This window comes from Mytilus edulis, chromosome 8 (genome assembly GCF_963676685.1).
Source record: "Mytilus edulis chromosome 8, xbMytEdul2.2, whole genome shotgun sequence".
NCBI classification, from domain to species: Eukaryota; Metazoa; Mollusca; class Bivalvia; order Mytilida; family Mytilidae; genus Mytilus; species Mytilus edulis.
In genome coordinates this window covers 83,989,847-84,004,635 of record NC_092351.1, presented here as the reverse complement: position 1 = coordinate 84,004,635, position 14,789 = coordinate 83,989,847, and the positions used below count along the sequence as shown (strand labels likewise).

General features: G+C 29.9%; 1 protein-coding gene across 2 annotated transcripts; it reads left to right on the top strand.

Moving 5' to 3' along the window:
• Positions 1-1,786: 1,786 nt before the first annotated feature.
• On the top strand, positions 1,787-14,789 carry LOC139486466 (E3 ubiquitin-protein ligase RNF128-like). Of its 2 annotated transcripts, XR_011655586.1 has the most exons (3): positions 1,787-1,914; positions 6,083-7,663; positions 7,873-14,789. XR_011655586.1 is itself a non-coding variant. In XM_071271350.1 (2 exons), exons 1-2 carry the CDS (start codon positions 1,789-1,791, stop codon positions 6,413-6,415), a joined length of 459 nt encoding a protein of 152 aa, XP_071127451.1. In that variant the 5' UTR covers positions 1,787-1,788; the 3' UTR covers positions 6,416-14,789. The 2 variants fall into 2 exon arrangements, 1 of the variants encoding a protein (XP_071127451.1); XM_071271350.1 differs by having other exon boundaries at positions 6,083-14,789.

Here is a 14,789-nt window from a genome sequence, read left to right as displayed (position 1 = left end):
GAAAAAAAAACTGGAAACAATTTCATTCTTTTATCCATTCCTTATCTTGAAATTCAGCTTTAAGATACTTGTGCATAACATATTTACATCTCTAGATAAGAGGCTGATTTTTTTTTTTTGGGGGGGGGGGAGGGGCCATCCTTTTTCACCTAATGGAGCTGCATATATGGATATTGCATAGCCTTTTTACATGTCCCACATGCACTTCAAAGTTCCATAAACTATGGTGAAAATTAGATTCTTTGTATCGAGTTAATATCCTCTTGGGTATACATGTATCTTACCCACATAATGAAAAAAACTAAAACTTTAAAACTTTCTCATATTCTTTTCCTTCAAAACATGATATCTATGATAATTTTCATCAATTATTCCTATTTTATGCAGACTTGATTTATTACATTAAGATTCTATTAAGATTAAAAAATTTATTCATATGATAGGATATGACATATATAATTGATCATCACTTTTTTAGTCTCAAGGACAAACTGAAAATAATACATTAAAAAACTAGTTTGACATGCTGTATCATTGTTTTTACCATCCTTGTATTCAAAAGTTCATCCTAAAGTGGGTTACACTAGATGTAAAAGTACAAACAAATGTAGGTTGTGTTCAGTTGTACATAGTAATATCTACATTTCATACTTATCATTAGATTCGTAATTGATTGGATAATTAAGTTAATAAATCAAAAAGTAATATGGTATGCCCCAAATAAAATGTAACATCTATGACTGACAGTGCACTCCATGAGGCCACAATTAAAAAAAATTTGGTTTGCCCAAACCCTACCCAAAGGTTGAGACAGTGGGTAGGTAGGTAGGCATTTTTTTTTTTTTTTTTTTCAAAAAGAGAAATTGAAGTATCGGGTGTTTATTAGTCTTCATGCCTATCTGATTAAACAAAAACTTCTTCAAATCAGACAATAAAAGAATTTGAGTAGGCAGCTTTTTTCTGGGTAGGTAGCATTTGGGCAAACAAACCTATTCTTTTTTATGGCCTGACAATGATATAGCTTAATAAAATAACTTTAAGATTTTTTGGGGGATTTTGATAGAGTTGTAAAAAGTTTTCACATTTGTACTATGTCATGCTTCCATGGTATGGGTTTTGCTCATTGTTGAAGGCCATACTGTGACCTATAGTGGTTTAAACTTTTACATCATTTAGTCTCTGGTTGAGAGTTGTCTCATTGTCAATCATACCATATCTTCATACACAAATTACCATGTGATATGTTTTCAGTGATGTTAACATACATTTGTACATATCCTAATAGGAAATTTGTATTTCCTTGCTCATTTCAAATCTTAGGTCACCTCAACCTCAGAAATTCATGATAAAAGTACTCCAGAAATGATTACACAGTATATAAAACTGATGATATTTAAATTATTTATTGTCTAATTCCCTCACTGTATTATGAATATAAATTCTATCACACCATTCCCTTGAATAATCCATTGGATATAATTACATGTACATTCTTACTACTTTTATCAGCTGAGTATGCTCAAATTTTGATGTAGTAGAAAATTTGTTTGATCTTATTCAAACTTTCAACCTTATTTTCAGGTTCATAATTTAGCCTTATTTTGACCTTCTGGTTCATAATTCAACTGTCATCCAGCCTTTTCAGGTTCATGATTTAGCCCTTATTAATATTTGGACCTTCTAGTTCACAATTCACTTTTATTCAGACCTTTTCAGGTTCAAAATTTACCTACATTCAGATGATCTGGTTCATAATTAGCCCTTATTGTTTGGACCTGCTGGTTTATAATGCATACGTTATTTTATTTCAGACACATATTTCACAAGTCATGTGTTGACCCCTGGTTATTGGATCAGAGAAGCTGCCCTATGTGTAAGCTGGACATCCTTAGAGAGTATGGCATGCAGGTTCATGTAAGTATAGCAGACGACACATGTGTAGAATGAAGGATTATGGGTAATCTCATTGTTTGTACACCAAAATGTAAATATTGTTATGTCATTGGCTGAATTTCTAATGTTTAGTACTGTTTAATACAATCATAAAGTTTTGGTGTATATGCTTTATAAAAATATTACCCAGAATGCATTAGATTCTGAAAATGAGAATTATCCAATCAAATTAAAATATATATTCTGTGTCAAAGCTTTGTGTGGAATGATTATTTATTACAAATGAAATGCAAAATGTCCAACTTACTGTCATTGTCCGCTGCCATCACATATAAACCCAATCTTCAACAGAAAAGAATTAATTATGATATTACTGGTAGCCTATGAAAGTTTAACCTTCAGATTGTTGAAGGTGTTTATCATTATGATAGAACCAGTAGGTCACAAAAGGACTTATAGCATGTATAGACAGAGAGTAGAACTAAGTGTTGTCAGATCGATGTCTGACAGTGATTTGTGAACACAAGATCTGTATTTAATTCAAAAAGGAAATTGTCAACGGAAAAAGCTGAAAAATGCAAATTACAGAGTTTTATATTTCGTAGAATGGTGGGAAACATTCCATTCGAGGAAAAAATGAGATAAAAAATTCTCATCATACAAATAACAAAAAAAAAACAAGACATCATCCCTTAAAAAAAGTCAAAAAAAATCCTCTGCAAATTATCATTATACGCATTCATTTACATTTCAATGCAGACCATGTAACAGAATTATTGTTAAATGAAAAACACAAAATAAAAAGATAGAGAGAGCTGAGAGACACTAGATAATGCAAAATTAAAAAGGAAAACAAATCTATCACTGAAAAACTTGACGGTACAACAAATTGCATTAACTGCATGCATCCAATTTTTGAAGAGAGAAACACTATTGCAAATTTTCCTGTACAAAGATGGCAGTTCTCCTTACACTATGGCTTTCTCCATCTATTAAAACTAGCTGCAACAAAATAGCCTAAAGTGCTTTTAGTGACATTAAACACCAATAGTAAATCAATCAATCCACAACTATATATATATATACATTGGGATTCGAAAACAAAAGTTTAAAGATATTTATTTCATAATACTGTACATGTAACAGTATGATATATTATATGAAATCTAGGTTCAATATTTAGGGTGTCCTCGAGTGAGTTTGGGACATGTCAATGAACATTCCACAGTCTAGTTTTACAGATAGAACCAGTTTAGTTTTTGGTTTAAAGTTATTTATTTCATAAGACTGTACATGTCACAGTATGATAAATTATGATGAAATCTAGGTTCAATATTTAGGGTGTCCTCGTGAGTTTGGGGCATGCAGATCAAGGAAAAATGAAAAATATATTTTCTTACTGATGTTTCTTATGAAAGAATTTTAACATTTAAAACCACAATTAAATGATTTAAGTACCTTCTATTCCCTCACACAATCTTATTCAGAACAACCCTAAAATTTACTTTGAATTTTTACAAAGGCTGCAGTATTTAAATATTGTTTGTTCCAATTGTTTGGACAGGGTAACTGCCAATGACATTGACATTGAAATAAACATTGTATGTACAGTCTATGAAAAATATTTGTATTTTGATAACATTAAAGTGCTCATATCAACCTCAATTACTTTTGTCCTTGAGAGATTGAGTGAAATCAGGAAATTACACGAAGTAGATACTGCAATAAGTTGTTTGATAGTTTTAGATAATAGTTAAATAAGGCCAAATAAAAATAAATGTGTGGTTCCAGTTACCCTACCTAATAGCATACCTCAAGGATTTTTTTTGTCATTTTTCATTAAGCCTTGTTAAAATCAGAATGTTGCTCCAATAGACTCAATTTAAAAAAAAACATACTGTAGAAGAAAAAAAATGGCTACCTACAACAACCTTTTTTTTTGGATGTAGCTGGAACCACACATACTATTTTATTTGACCTAATATTTGCATGCATCAGTTTTTGACCAGACACAACCACAAGTATTTGAATGTATATCCTGGATGTTGACCTCAGGGATTAATTAAGAATTTGTCAAAACAATAGGGTGTTATGATTAAACTGCCATATGAATAAAAGATAGATTTTAATTATTTATTTGGGGGAAGAGGATGACAATCAGAGGTAGTCTTAAAAAGTTTTCTTTAAATAAGTAAGCTCACAAAATTTCCACCATCAGTATTCTACATCCTGGCTTTTGACCTCAGTCTACTAATCAGGCATTTAACTGTGAATTGAATAAATGAGGGAATAATTAGAGAAAGGCAGTCTAAGAATGATGTCTGTAAATTTCCTAATGAACAGAAAATCCACCCTCAATCTCATCCTAACTTTTGACCTCACTACTGAAGAAAACAAATCGGGCATTAAAATGTAATTAATTGTATAAAAAATGGGGGAGAAGGATTAGTACATTCCTATAGAATTTTAAGTAATTTTTAAACTGTATGTTTAAAAAAAAATCGATCTTCAGTCTCCTAATGTTTCAAGGCATTTTTGAAATAGCAAGAAAGTCGAAATTCTTTCCCACAGGTCTTAATATTAGAAATTTTTTGTTACTACATGTATTACATTATATAATATTTTAAATTTAAACTTTTCCCTGTATAAAAATCTTGGTCAAATAACAATGATATCATAATCTGAGTTTGACATTGAATTCCAGTGATTTTCTAACAGGTGAGGTTTATAAAAAGAAAAGGTCAAATTTGTGATTGTCGTGTTTTTCATCAGGTACGGTCCACGACAAAAACATCCCAGAAAAAAACGTATAGTAAATCTTTTCAATATTAAATCATTATTAAAATTTTTCAATGGACATTTTAACTCGATATGAATATATCGATATATATATTTTAGATATATATAAAATAAATTAAAAACATATATAAATTATATAATGAACGGGATCCAAGTTTTTAATTTGGTTAGTTGGTATCAATTGAAATGCAACTTTAGCTCAGTATGAGTTTATTTTCTTTCTGGTCTGAGTTAAGCTAGTTGTTTTCACACAAATAAATTTAAAACGAGACACTCCAACTGGTCTTTACTTATATTATGACCTAAGCATACTAGCATATGACTAGAGGAAAAACTAGTACCAAACTATTTAAGTTCATTGTTCACTGATATTATGAGTTTGTTTTTTTCTGGTTGACTGATCATATTGAAAACTAAAAACACAAACAACTTAAAAACTGAAAATGGTCAGTCAAATAGTCTTGAGTATAAGCAAAGTTTATTAGTTTAAACTTATTTATTTATTTATAAAATGCGCATTTATACCCCTAGGGGTTGAAGGCATATATACAAACAATAGAATATAATATACACAATGGAAAAAACATAACATATATAATAAACATCAGATAAAGTGGTAAAACAGTAATATTTATGCAGGCATTGTGTCCACCCCCCTCAGTTATTATATAAATCTCTGTATGTTTATAGTATAAGTTTGTTTTTCTTTCTGTATGAATAATTGTTTTTGAAAATTTGACATAAAACAATTTTAAAAACAGACATGGTCTAATAATCTGGATTATGAACTAAGTGTACTTTGTAAATTTTGTTTGACCTCCTTTTTTTTTTAACAACAGAGTTAAACCTTTATTTGAATTTCAGGCTTGTTACAATTTCGCTTGACCTGAATATATCTTTCCTGTTTACATTGTGTTTACATTGTTTGTCAAGTGTGGAAAGTGACACAACAAATCATCTTTATTTTAAGTTGGTCAGATTACTCGGAAAAAGTTATACAATTATACTAAATCTGCTTTGTGGTTATTAACCTACATTTGTAGCTACCTAATAATTAGTCACTGCTTGTATTTATTCTACAAAGAAAAAGGAAAAATTAACAAATATATTTAGGTCAATTTTTATCTTTAAGAAAAAGACAAAAAATTCTTACTGAATTAACCTTGGGATTAAAGCATAGAGAACTGATTGAAAAATGAGAAAAAAATAAAGAAGAGAAAATAATGCGATGCTGTAATATAAAGAAAAGAGTAAAATTATAAAAAAAAGAAGGTATTCTATGATTGACAATGAGACAATCTTAAAGCAAGTGACCAAATGACACAGTAATTAACAACTTTGGGTCACTGTATGTATATGATAACTATATTTAAATCCTTATCTTTTGCAGTTAAATAGTAGTCAAGAGACTGTGCATGCCGAAGCTGAGAGTGGCGCTACAGCCTCTGCCATCGGGGACGACACAGAACATTTATCGTCCCCAGAGGAACACAGTCGGGCAGAAGCTATTGTTCTAATTAGACATCAGCCTAGTTTCCAATACCATGGCTCAGACACATTCTGTGCAGAGACTTCACCGCATACCACGAATATTATGGCTCATATAGAGCTTGAGGATGAAGACAATAACTTAAGTGATAACGAATGCAACGAATTACACTCATTAATGACAGGTTTGCCCCGAAAAGACAGTGGTGCCTCCACTGACAAAGGAGATGTCTAGTGTTGGCTTAAAGAAGCTGTTTTTATTTGTGCATTTTCAAATGGAGATTAAACTTTTTCTTTGAGGACTTAAGGTCCTTTCTTGAAAAGAAATTTTTCACAAATTTATTGTGGAAATTTGAATTATTTTCATTCAGTTGTAGAAACGAAATCTGCAGACACTTGATGAAACTGTGTTGTTATTACTTTGAACAAAAGTCCAATTATTTTACTTAGTTACCTCCTAAATGAGTCCTTTTCCATGTTCTATATGACTTGCATTTACATGACAAGAATTCATGCAGATGTCATCTTATTTACATCTATACATGAGAAAGTTATTCAACACATAAGCTCCATTTGTTGTATCTTGTCACCATTCACAGACACTGATTTGAAAAAAGTGTAATTCCAGTTCAAAGAATATTTGAAAGGGGAGATAACTCATATCCCAAAGAGGAGACAACCCAAGTAGCTGTTGCATATTTCACAAATTCTCATTACTCCTAGTCTTATTTGTTATTGAAGTTGTTAAATTGTTGTTTATATGTAATGAAAGATATTGTAAATGTAAGTAAAGTGCTTCATGGTATTATATTGTGTAAAAATGTATCCCATTATTTATATTGTTTCTTGCATTTGTAAAATAATGTTTGTCAATTTTCAAATCTGCATTCAGCAGTCTTTTTTTTGTGATTTTCATTCCATTGATAAGTGGCATGACCTTTGATGTCATCTTGTTCTTTTGTCACATGATCTGAACAATCAGAGTCATTTAAGTCACATGACCTCACTTCAAGTCTATTATTAGAATTCTGTCACATGTCTCCTTAACATCCAATCATATGATATGCTACATTCGTAGCACCTTATGTACAATTCACTGTGTTGATTAGTGTAAATATTTATTTTGTGTCTTTAGACATTTATAGGACACTTTGTATCAAAGTTGGAAAAATATACAGTTATTCAATCATAAAAAGAATTGAAAATGAAAATTTATAAAGGAAATAATTTTATTATTTTGTTTTCTGTGCAATTTTTTTTTGTAGATATTACAAATATAATCAGGCACTAGGAGAATGAGGATGAATGTTTATTCCATTTGAGACTCCTTTTCAAAGCCATGTACCATAAGGCATTTTTAAGTCATAAAAGTGGCCGAATCAGAAATATTCATAAGGCTGGGCCCATTAACTGCCAAAGAGGGGGAATGCTCCATTCATGCTTCAGTGATTCCATATGAAATTAACATTTAATTAAAGACAGTGTATTGTAGAAGCACTGTTATGACTGTGACAGTAGAGAAAATAACTGGCAGAATTCCTAGTCTTTCTCAATTTTTATTTTTTTAAATATATGTATAAGATATTTGAATGAGAGATTCTTATTGGGTTCTTACACTTGTCAAATTTTTCTCATTTATGTTAAAACTTGCAACTATTTCTTTATTTACAGTATTCACCAATCATGGAACAGGTTACAAAAGGATGACTTTTAATCTGAACCTGCTTCATCAATTTATTTTGGATATATAACATTAATAATAGAGATAATTAAAAAAAATCATGGTTTATTTAACAATCCAGCAAACTTAAATTTTATAGACAAAGAACACACTAAAGTAGTTTAGCTGTAGGCAAACATGATTTTTATAAACTAAGCACACGTGAAAGTAGTTATTATTATATATTTCATAAACTAAGCACACGGAAAAGTAGTTCAGGTAATATATTTCATAAACTAAGAACATACTAAAGTATTCTAGCAGTAAATGGAAAAAGCACAGTCATCAGATTTTTTATTGCAATGTTAATTATAACAAGTTGTTTTAATAAAAGCCAAATAATAAGTATATGTTTCTAAGCAAATTATTAACTTCTTTGTCTCATTTCTTTCACCCATAATTGCAGTTTTCATCTCTGTACATAATACCTTTGGCCATTTTATTGAGAAGAACGAACTAATAACGTGAATAACAACACGTAATGTCTACCTGATGTTAATGACAATGTTATTGAATTTCTGTCAAATTGTTTCTCAGTTTATAATTATACCACACAGAACTGACAGCCTTGAATCTATAAAAGGAGCCAAGCCTTTTTAATTAAATTCTTGTTAGCACAGTTGAAGGACGCCTCCGGGTGCAGGAATTTCTCGCTACATTGAAGACCTGTTGGTGACCTTCTGCTGTTGTTTTTTTCTATGGTCGGGTTGTTGTCTCTTTGGCACATTCCCCATTTCCATTCTCAATTTTATAATAGATATATATTGGTTTTTTTATACATGACTTTGGAAAATAAATGAAAGGTGCTGCTTTTAAAAGGCATTGTGGGAAAATAGATCCAAATTTATTAATGTCATGAATGTTGAGGCTCTTTTTGAATCTATATTTAATCTAGAATTCTCTTCCAAAAATGATGATGAAAGTTTTTTTCTTAATTTTATTTACTGTTTTGATGTTCAACATTTGACAATAATTCTTTTAACTCTGCATATTTTTTTATTGAAGCAAGTTACAAGCCTGCTCTGAGGATCCTTTTCTTTTTAAGAGTATGTCAAAGCATGCTTGCAGCTTGCTCTTGGAAAAATCTAGGACCCAGTACACTATTTCCTTAGTCATGAAAGATAATGTGTATTGCAATACGTTAAAACTCTACTAAAATAAAGCAATTTAGGACCCTGTTTGATTTAGACAGGTGTTTGTTGTTTACACAGGTTGCGTATAAGACAGATTTCTCTGCATAGTAATGGCCAAATACATGACAGGAGTTGAAAAAAAAAATATTTTTTTCGTGTATTTGTTGTATATTTTCTAAATTTGTTGAGATTTGTAGAATAAAATAATGTATGGATAATTTGATGTAAAGTTAGAGAGTTTAATGAGTGATTGACTTGTGTGAGAAATTTATTTGTGTGACTTATGTGATATGGTTGACTGCGTGTGTTCATGATGTTCAATGTATCCCAGTGTTATATGGTTATATGTAGAGAGACTGTTGTTTATTGATTATTATTTATTTCATTGTTGACATTGTCACCGAGTATGTCATTGTTTATATTTGTTGCATAAGTATTGTGTAAAAATGCAGAATATACATCGTTATTTAATATTTTCGTGACGACACTGTAAAAACATTTTCACATAGCAGTTGATTGTAGAAGCTTTATACAATTTGCAAAGAGTGGCTTTTTTTCCCCATTTCTTTCGCAGATTTTCACATTTGCCCCCTCGTAACTCTGTGCAAGCCATTTCATAGTAAGTCAGGCTTTGAACAATAATAATGGCACTCTAAAATAATGTTAAAAATTTAAGAAATAGCAGCTCTTTAGCATGCTTCAAGTATCCTTGCTATGAAATCTCTTGATTTTTACATTTAGAGCTTTCAAATTGAGGATGCTTTGTTTATGATTCTTTTATTAAAGATTTGCTTTCCAAAACAAATATATTAATATACTTATCATAAGAGTTAAGCTTTTCCATAAAAGAAATTCATTATTTTAGCTAGTATTTAATTTTGTTACACATGCTTTTTGCTATAGGACTTTTATATAAATTCAGCTCAAAATAAACCAAAGAAATGAAGAATTGTTTTCACAAGTTTATAAGATATATGACTTTATCTTGATTTATAAAAGTTTATAAAATATATGACTTTATCTTGATTTATAAAATGATATTAAGCTAAATAAGCTTGGAAGTAGTTAGCTTAAACATGTTAAGCATTCAATTAAACATTTAATTTATTATTCAGTTTCTTCAAAGAAGGGTTATTTTTTAAAACTTTTCCAAAGGGGATTTTACTTGAGGAAGCAGGGTAAAAGTATACAGATCAAACATCAGTTTTCTGTCTTGTTTTATGTCCCACCTACGATAGAAGAGGGGCATTATGTTTTCTGGTCTGTGCGTCCGTTCGTCCGTCTGTCCCACTTCAGGTTAAAGTTTTTGGTCAAGGTAGTTTTTGATGAAGTTGAAGTCCAATCAACTTGAAACTTAGTACAAATGTTCCCTATGATATGATTTTTCTAAATATAATGCCAAATTATAGTTTTGAGTCCAATTTCACGGTCAATTGAACACAGAAAATGATAGTGCAAGTTTCAGGTTAAAGTTTTTTTGGTGAAAGTTTTTGGGCAAGGTAGTTTTTGATGAAGTTGAAGTCCAATCAACTTGAAACTTAGTATACATGTCCCTTATGATATAATCTTTCTAATTTTACTGTCAAATTAGAGTTTTTACCCCAATTTTAAACTAAACATAGAAATGATAGTGCGAGATGGGCATCTGTATACTATTGACACATTCTTGTTCTCTACTGTTATTATAATTTTGACTCTTTACATTCAGTGTTATTTTAGGATCTAGGAAAAAGCACATAACTCTATAGAGTCACATGTACGTTTGTTTTTACCCTTTTCAACAGTGTATTTTAAGCTTTTTGATAATGTAGTTCAATTTCATTCTGTGTCACATAGATGCTTTACAAGCATTGCTGAAACTGACGTTTATTCAAACACATTATTTAATTTTTTAAAGAGAAATGTCATTTCCCTTCTCTTAGTTTTTACCTTAACTTACAAGCCCTAAAGTGTGATAAAATGGTCTGTAAAACATTGAGAAGTAGGGGGCGCTGTGCTCTGAAACTCATCATATCATTTATTAACTTGTGTATTTAGTCATTGATGAGGCAGCTTGATATTATATTGTGTTCTTGAATAATTTGTGTGGTGTATCACAAGGGTCAAGGTCAAAGGGGTTTGCACAATAAATATCTGACATTATTAGACATATTCATTTCTTTATTTTGGGAAAGAAATTGTGGAGTGATTATAGAAAAATGTACTAACGGAAAAAATAAAATTTAAAAATATACCACGTTAAAATAGTTTTAATTTAATTTTAGCTAAATATTGAATTGCAGGTGTTTCTTTGTCCATTTCAATGTGAAGGAACTTTTTTTTATAGGTATCTTTTAAATTTATCATCTTGGTAACAGCAGCTACATGTAATTAATTTGCATTCATGTGTAAATTTTCGAATTTTGTTTTGATAAAGTTAATTATAACATAAATAAACATTTAGAAAAAAATCATCTCAATTCACTGCCAATAAACCTTTGGACTCCTATTCTTTGTATCTGCATATTACTTAAAAAGTTATAGTTATACCTACAATTTAAGGGTTATATCAATTTTGGTAAGACAATATAAGAGTGTAATCTTGCTATGACGTTGAGAAGAACATACAAGTTTTCTACACATTTGAAGTGATAGAGAATAGATACCACAGTAAAGATATGTCCGAAATAATCACATAAACTTAAAGTATGGTTTGGACATCGTTCATGTGTATAATTTTTACTTAGAATGTAAAACAACTTTAAAAAAAACAAAGTGAAAGTGAAAATGATGATACACCTTCCTTGTTTACTGTTTGATCTTAATTGAAGTAGATCAAAACAGTTAGGAGTTCAAAGTAGATTCTGTTCAATGCATTTTATTAATAGTTCTGCATTTCATATCTACCGCTGACCTTTGACCCTTTGAAAGGAAACATTTTACCACATAGAATATAGTGCTATTACATCATTACGAATGTGCTTGTAAATATAAGCTTATTTCTCGGCTCGCAAGAGTGTTTGCCCAATCATGTCATTTATGAAAAAAGAAATCATTTTATTTATAAAAGAAAGTTTTGTTGCCTTTTTTTCAGTGTGATTGCAACATGTTAGCTCATCAAATTATTTATGGGTTGTTTGTTTATTCTTGAAAACAACCTTCAGGCCTATTTAGTATAAAAGCTCCTAACATTAAGTACGGGATGACGATACAAGTTTATTTAAATGGATGCTACGAGCATGCTTGCAATTTGCTTTCAAGAATAAATGCAAGACCCATAATTTCATCAGTAACTCATTATTGTAAATGTTCTTGATTTTCTGAAGTAAAAAAATGTGCTATATTTATGATTTCACATTTGATATAGAGATATTGTATGTCAGTAAGGCAGAAAAACACATAATGATAATAATATGTAATTGTTTTTGACTAAACGTTATTTTCTGAGGGATATTGAAAGTATTTCAATAGTATTACTGTAGAATTTCACCCAGCTGGTCTTAGCATAAACAGGTACTGTGGAATCATAATTATTCATTGGGTACCATATTTCATTGATTTATATGGAAAGGTAGACCATGAATTAAGGAGGTAGACCTAGGTTAAGGGAGATAACTCATAAAATCATCAATATGTTTGTGTCAACCACTTTCATAAATATATTCTAAGCTTCTAGGTAACATAGATTATTTCCACTCTGTTTCAGGTAAATGCTTAAAATACCTTGACTTTTACAAACGTATTACTGATTTAATGAGTTATCTCCCTGAACCAAGGTCTACCCCCTTTTAAAAGATGGTCAAGGAAATACAAGTTTTATATAGGGTTGTAAAAGGACTTAGGAAAAACCTCAAAAATCAAGTATCCATTTAGGTGGTACCTAACACTTTAACTAAAATTTATTTGGCTCGTTTAATTTTCTTAAAATTTTGACAAAGTATTTACTTTGACCCTTTGACAAAAATATAAAATAAATAATAAATATTTCAAAAAATTTGAACCAACCGTTTAATTAAAAAAATTACACTGTTTATATAGCAGTTTGACAAACACTTATTTTGATCATTGAGAAGCTTAATATTCCCATATGAACACACCGTCATTAAAACATTCTGCTGATTTTACAGAGTTATCTCCCTGTAGTGTTAGGTACCACCTTAAAATGCTAAATTTTTAATATTCTATGAGAAATTGCTACCCAAGAAAATAACTGAATCTACAGTATGTAATTTTAAAGAACTTGCCAAAGGTTTAAAACTCATTTCAGATCAGTGATTTTTATATGTGTACTGCAACATACACAGATTGATAAGAAAAAGGGTATTTTGATGTTCTAGATCATGTTTTATTAATTTATTTTTTTCTTTAACAGCATCAGTTTAAGTAGCTTTATTATTAATGATGAGTTGAGTTACTGTAAATTCTTAAATTATTGTATGCATTTATTATTATTGCGAATTTTGAAGAACAGACAAAAATGTGAGATCAATTACTGCGATTATTGAAAATCTGCATACCAATACATGTATGCCAGATATCATTATTGCAATGCTCACCCAGTCACATTATTCATGTTAATAAAACCTTGCAATAATTTCTGAATTTACAATAATACATGCGTACTTATAGTAGAATGACTTATTATGATTTTGACTTTTAAAAAAGTACCAGTTGTTAAAGTCTTTTATAAGTAGTGATGAATATGACATTTTGTAGATTGTTGTTATAAAAAATACCGGTATTGAAAAGAATATTGTATTAATGTTATTTTAATATATTAACAAATGGTAGATAGTCATGACCAAAAATTTAATCATAATTTTGAAATCCTGAAAATCTATCTTGATTATGATAAGAACAAATTTTGGCCGTACCTGTTATGCCCTTGTGTCCCAAAAAAAATAGTGATAGAAAAAATATTTGTATCAGAAAAAAGCTGAATTTAACATTTTGCAGGTATTCATGAGAAAGTTTAAATCTTTATTCTAACTGTACTGATTTCAGTGCCACTTATGAATCATTTAGATTAAATGCCAGCAGACTTACAAAATTATTAGATAGTTATTTTCTATGAATTAGTCCTTGATTACTCTCAAAATTAAAATAAAAGACCTTTGAAATTGCCAGTGGCATTTATATTTTTAGTTATGGCTATCTACATTGTATTATGTAGTGAACAATGTTCTCCACAGCCCAGTGTATATGTGTGTGGATACCTCACCTTCATATCTAGATTTTCACTCTGGTTTTATGTTTTTTTCTGTACATGTACATGGATTTATTTTTATGTTGGAATTCAATGAGTTTGATATGGGTTTGAAGAAGGGTGTTAAATATTACACAGATAACCTAAGGAGAAAGTGAAACATGTTTATGTTTTCATACAAATATGTTTTGTTTCATTACAAACTTTTTCGCAACATTGCAAACTGCATAAATTTGAATTTTCATTTTTAAATTGAGATACACTTAAATTTGTGGACATCAAGCATCCATCAGTCAGTAGTAGTATCTGTTAAAAAAATGCTAGTAATAATTTTTATAAATCAATAAAAGTATCAATCATGAAAATTGCAATCACAGACCCCTGTTGCATACTTCTAGCCAAACTGAAAACATATCAATAAATCCATGTATAATTGTGTACCTATTGTAGAGCCAGAGTATTGCTACTGTACATAAAACTCCCTTGCCAAATGAGAAATTGTATATATATCATTGTTAATGCTGGTTTAGATGTATGTTTGTTATTGCTTATTAAATCTATACCAACTATA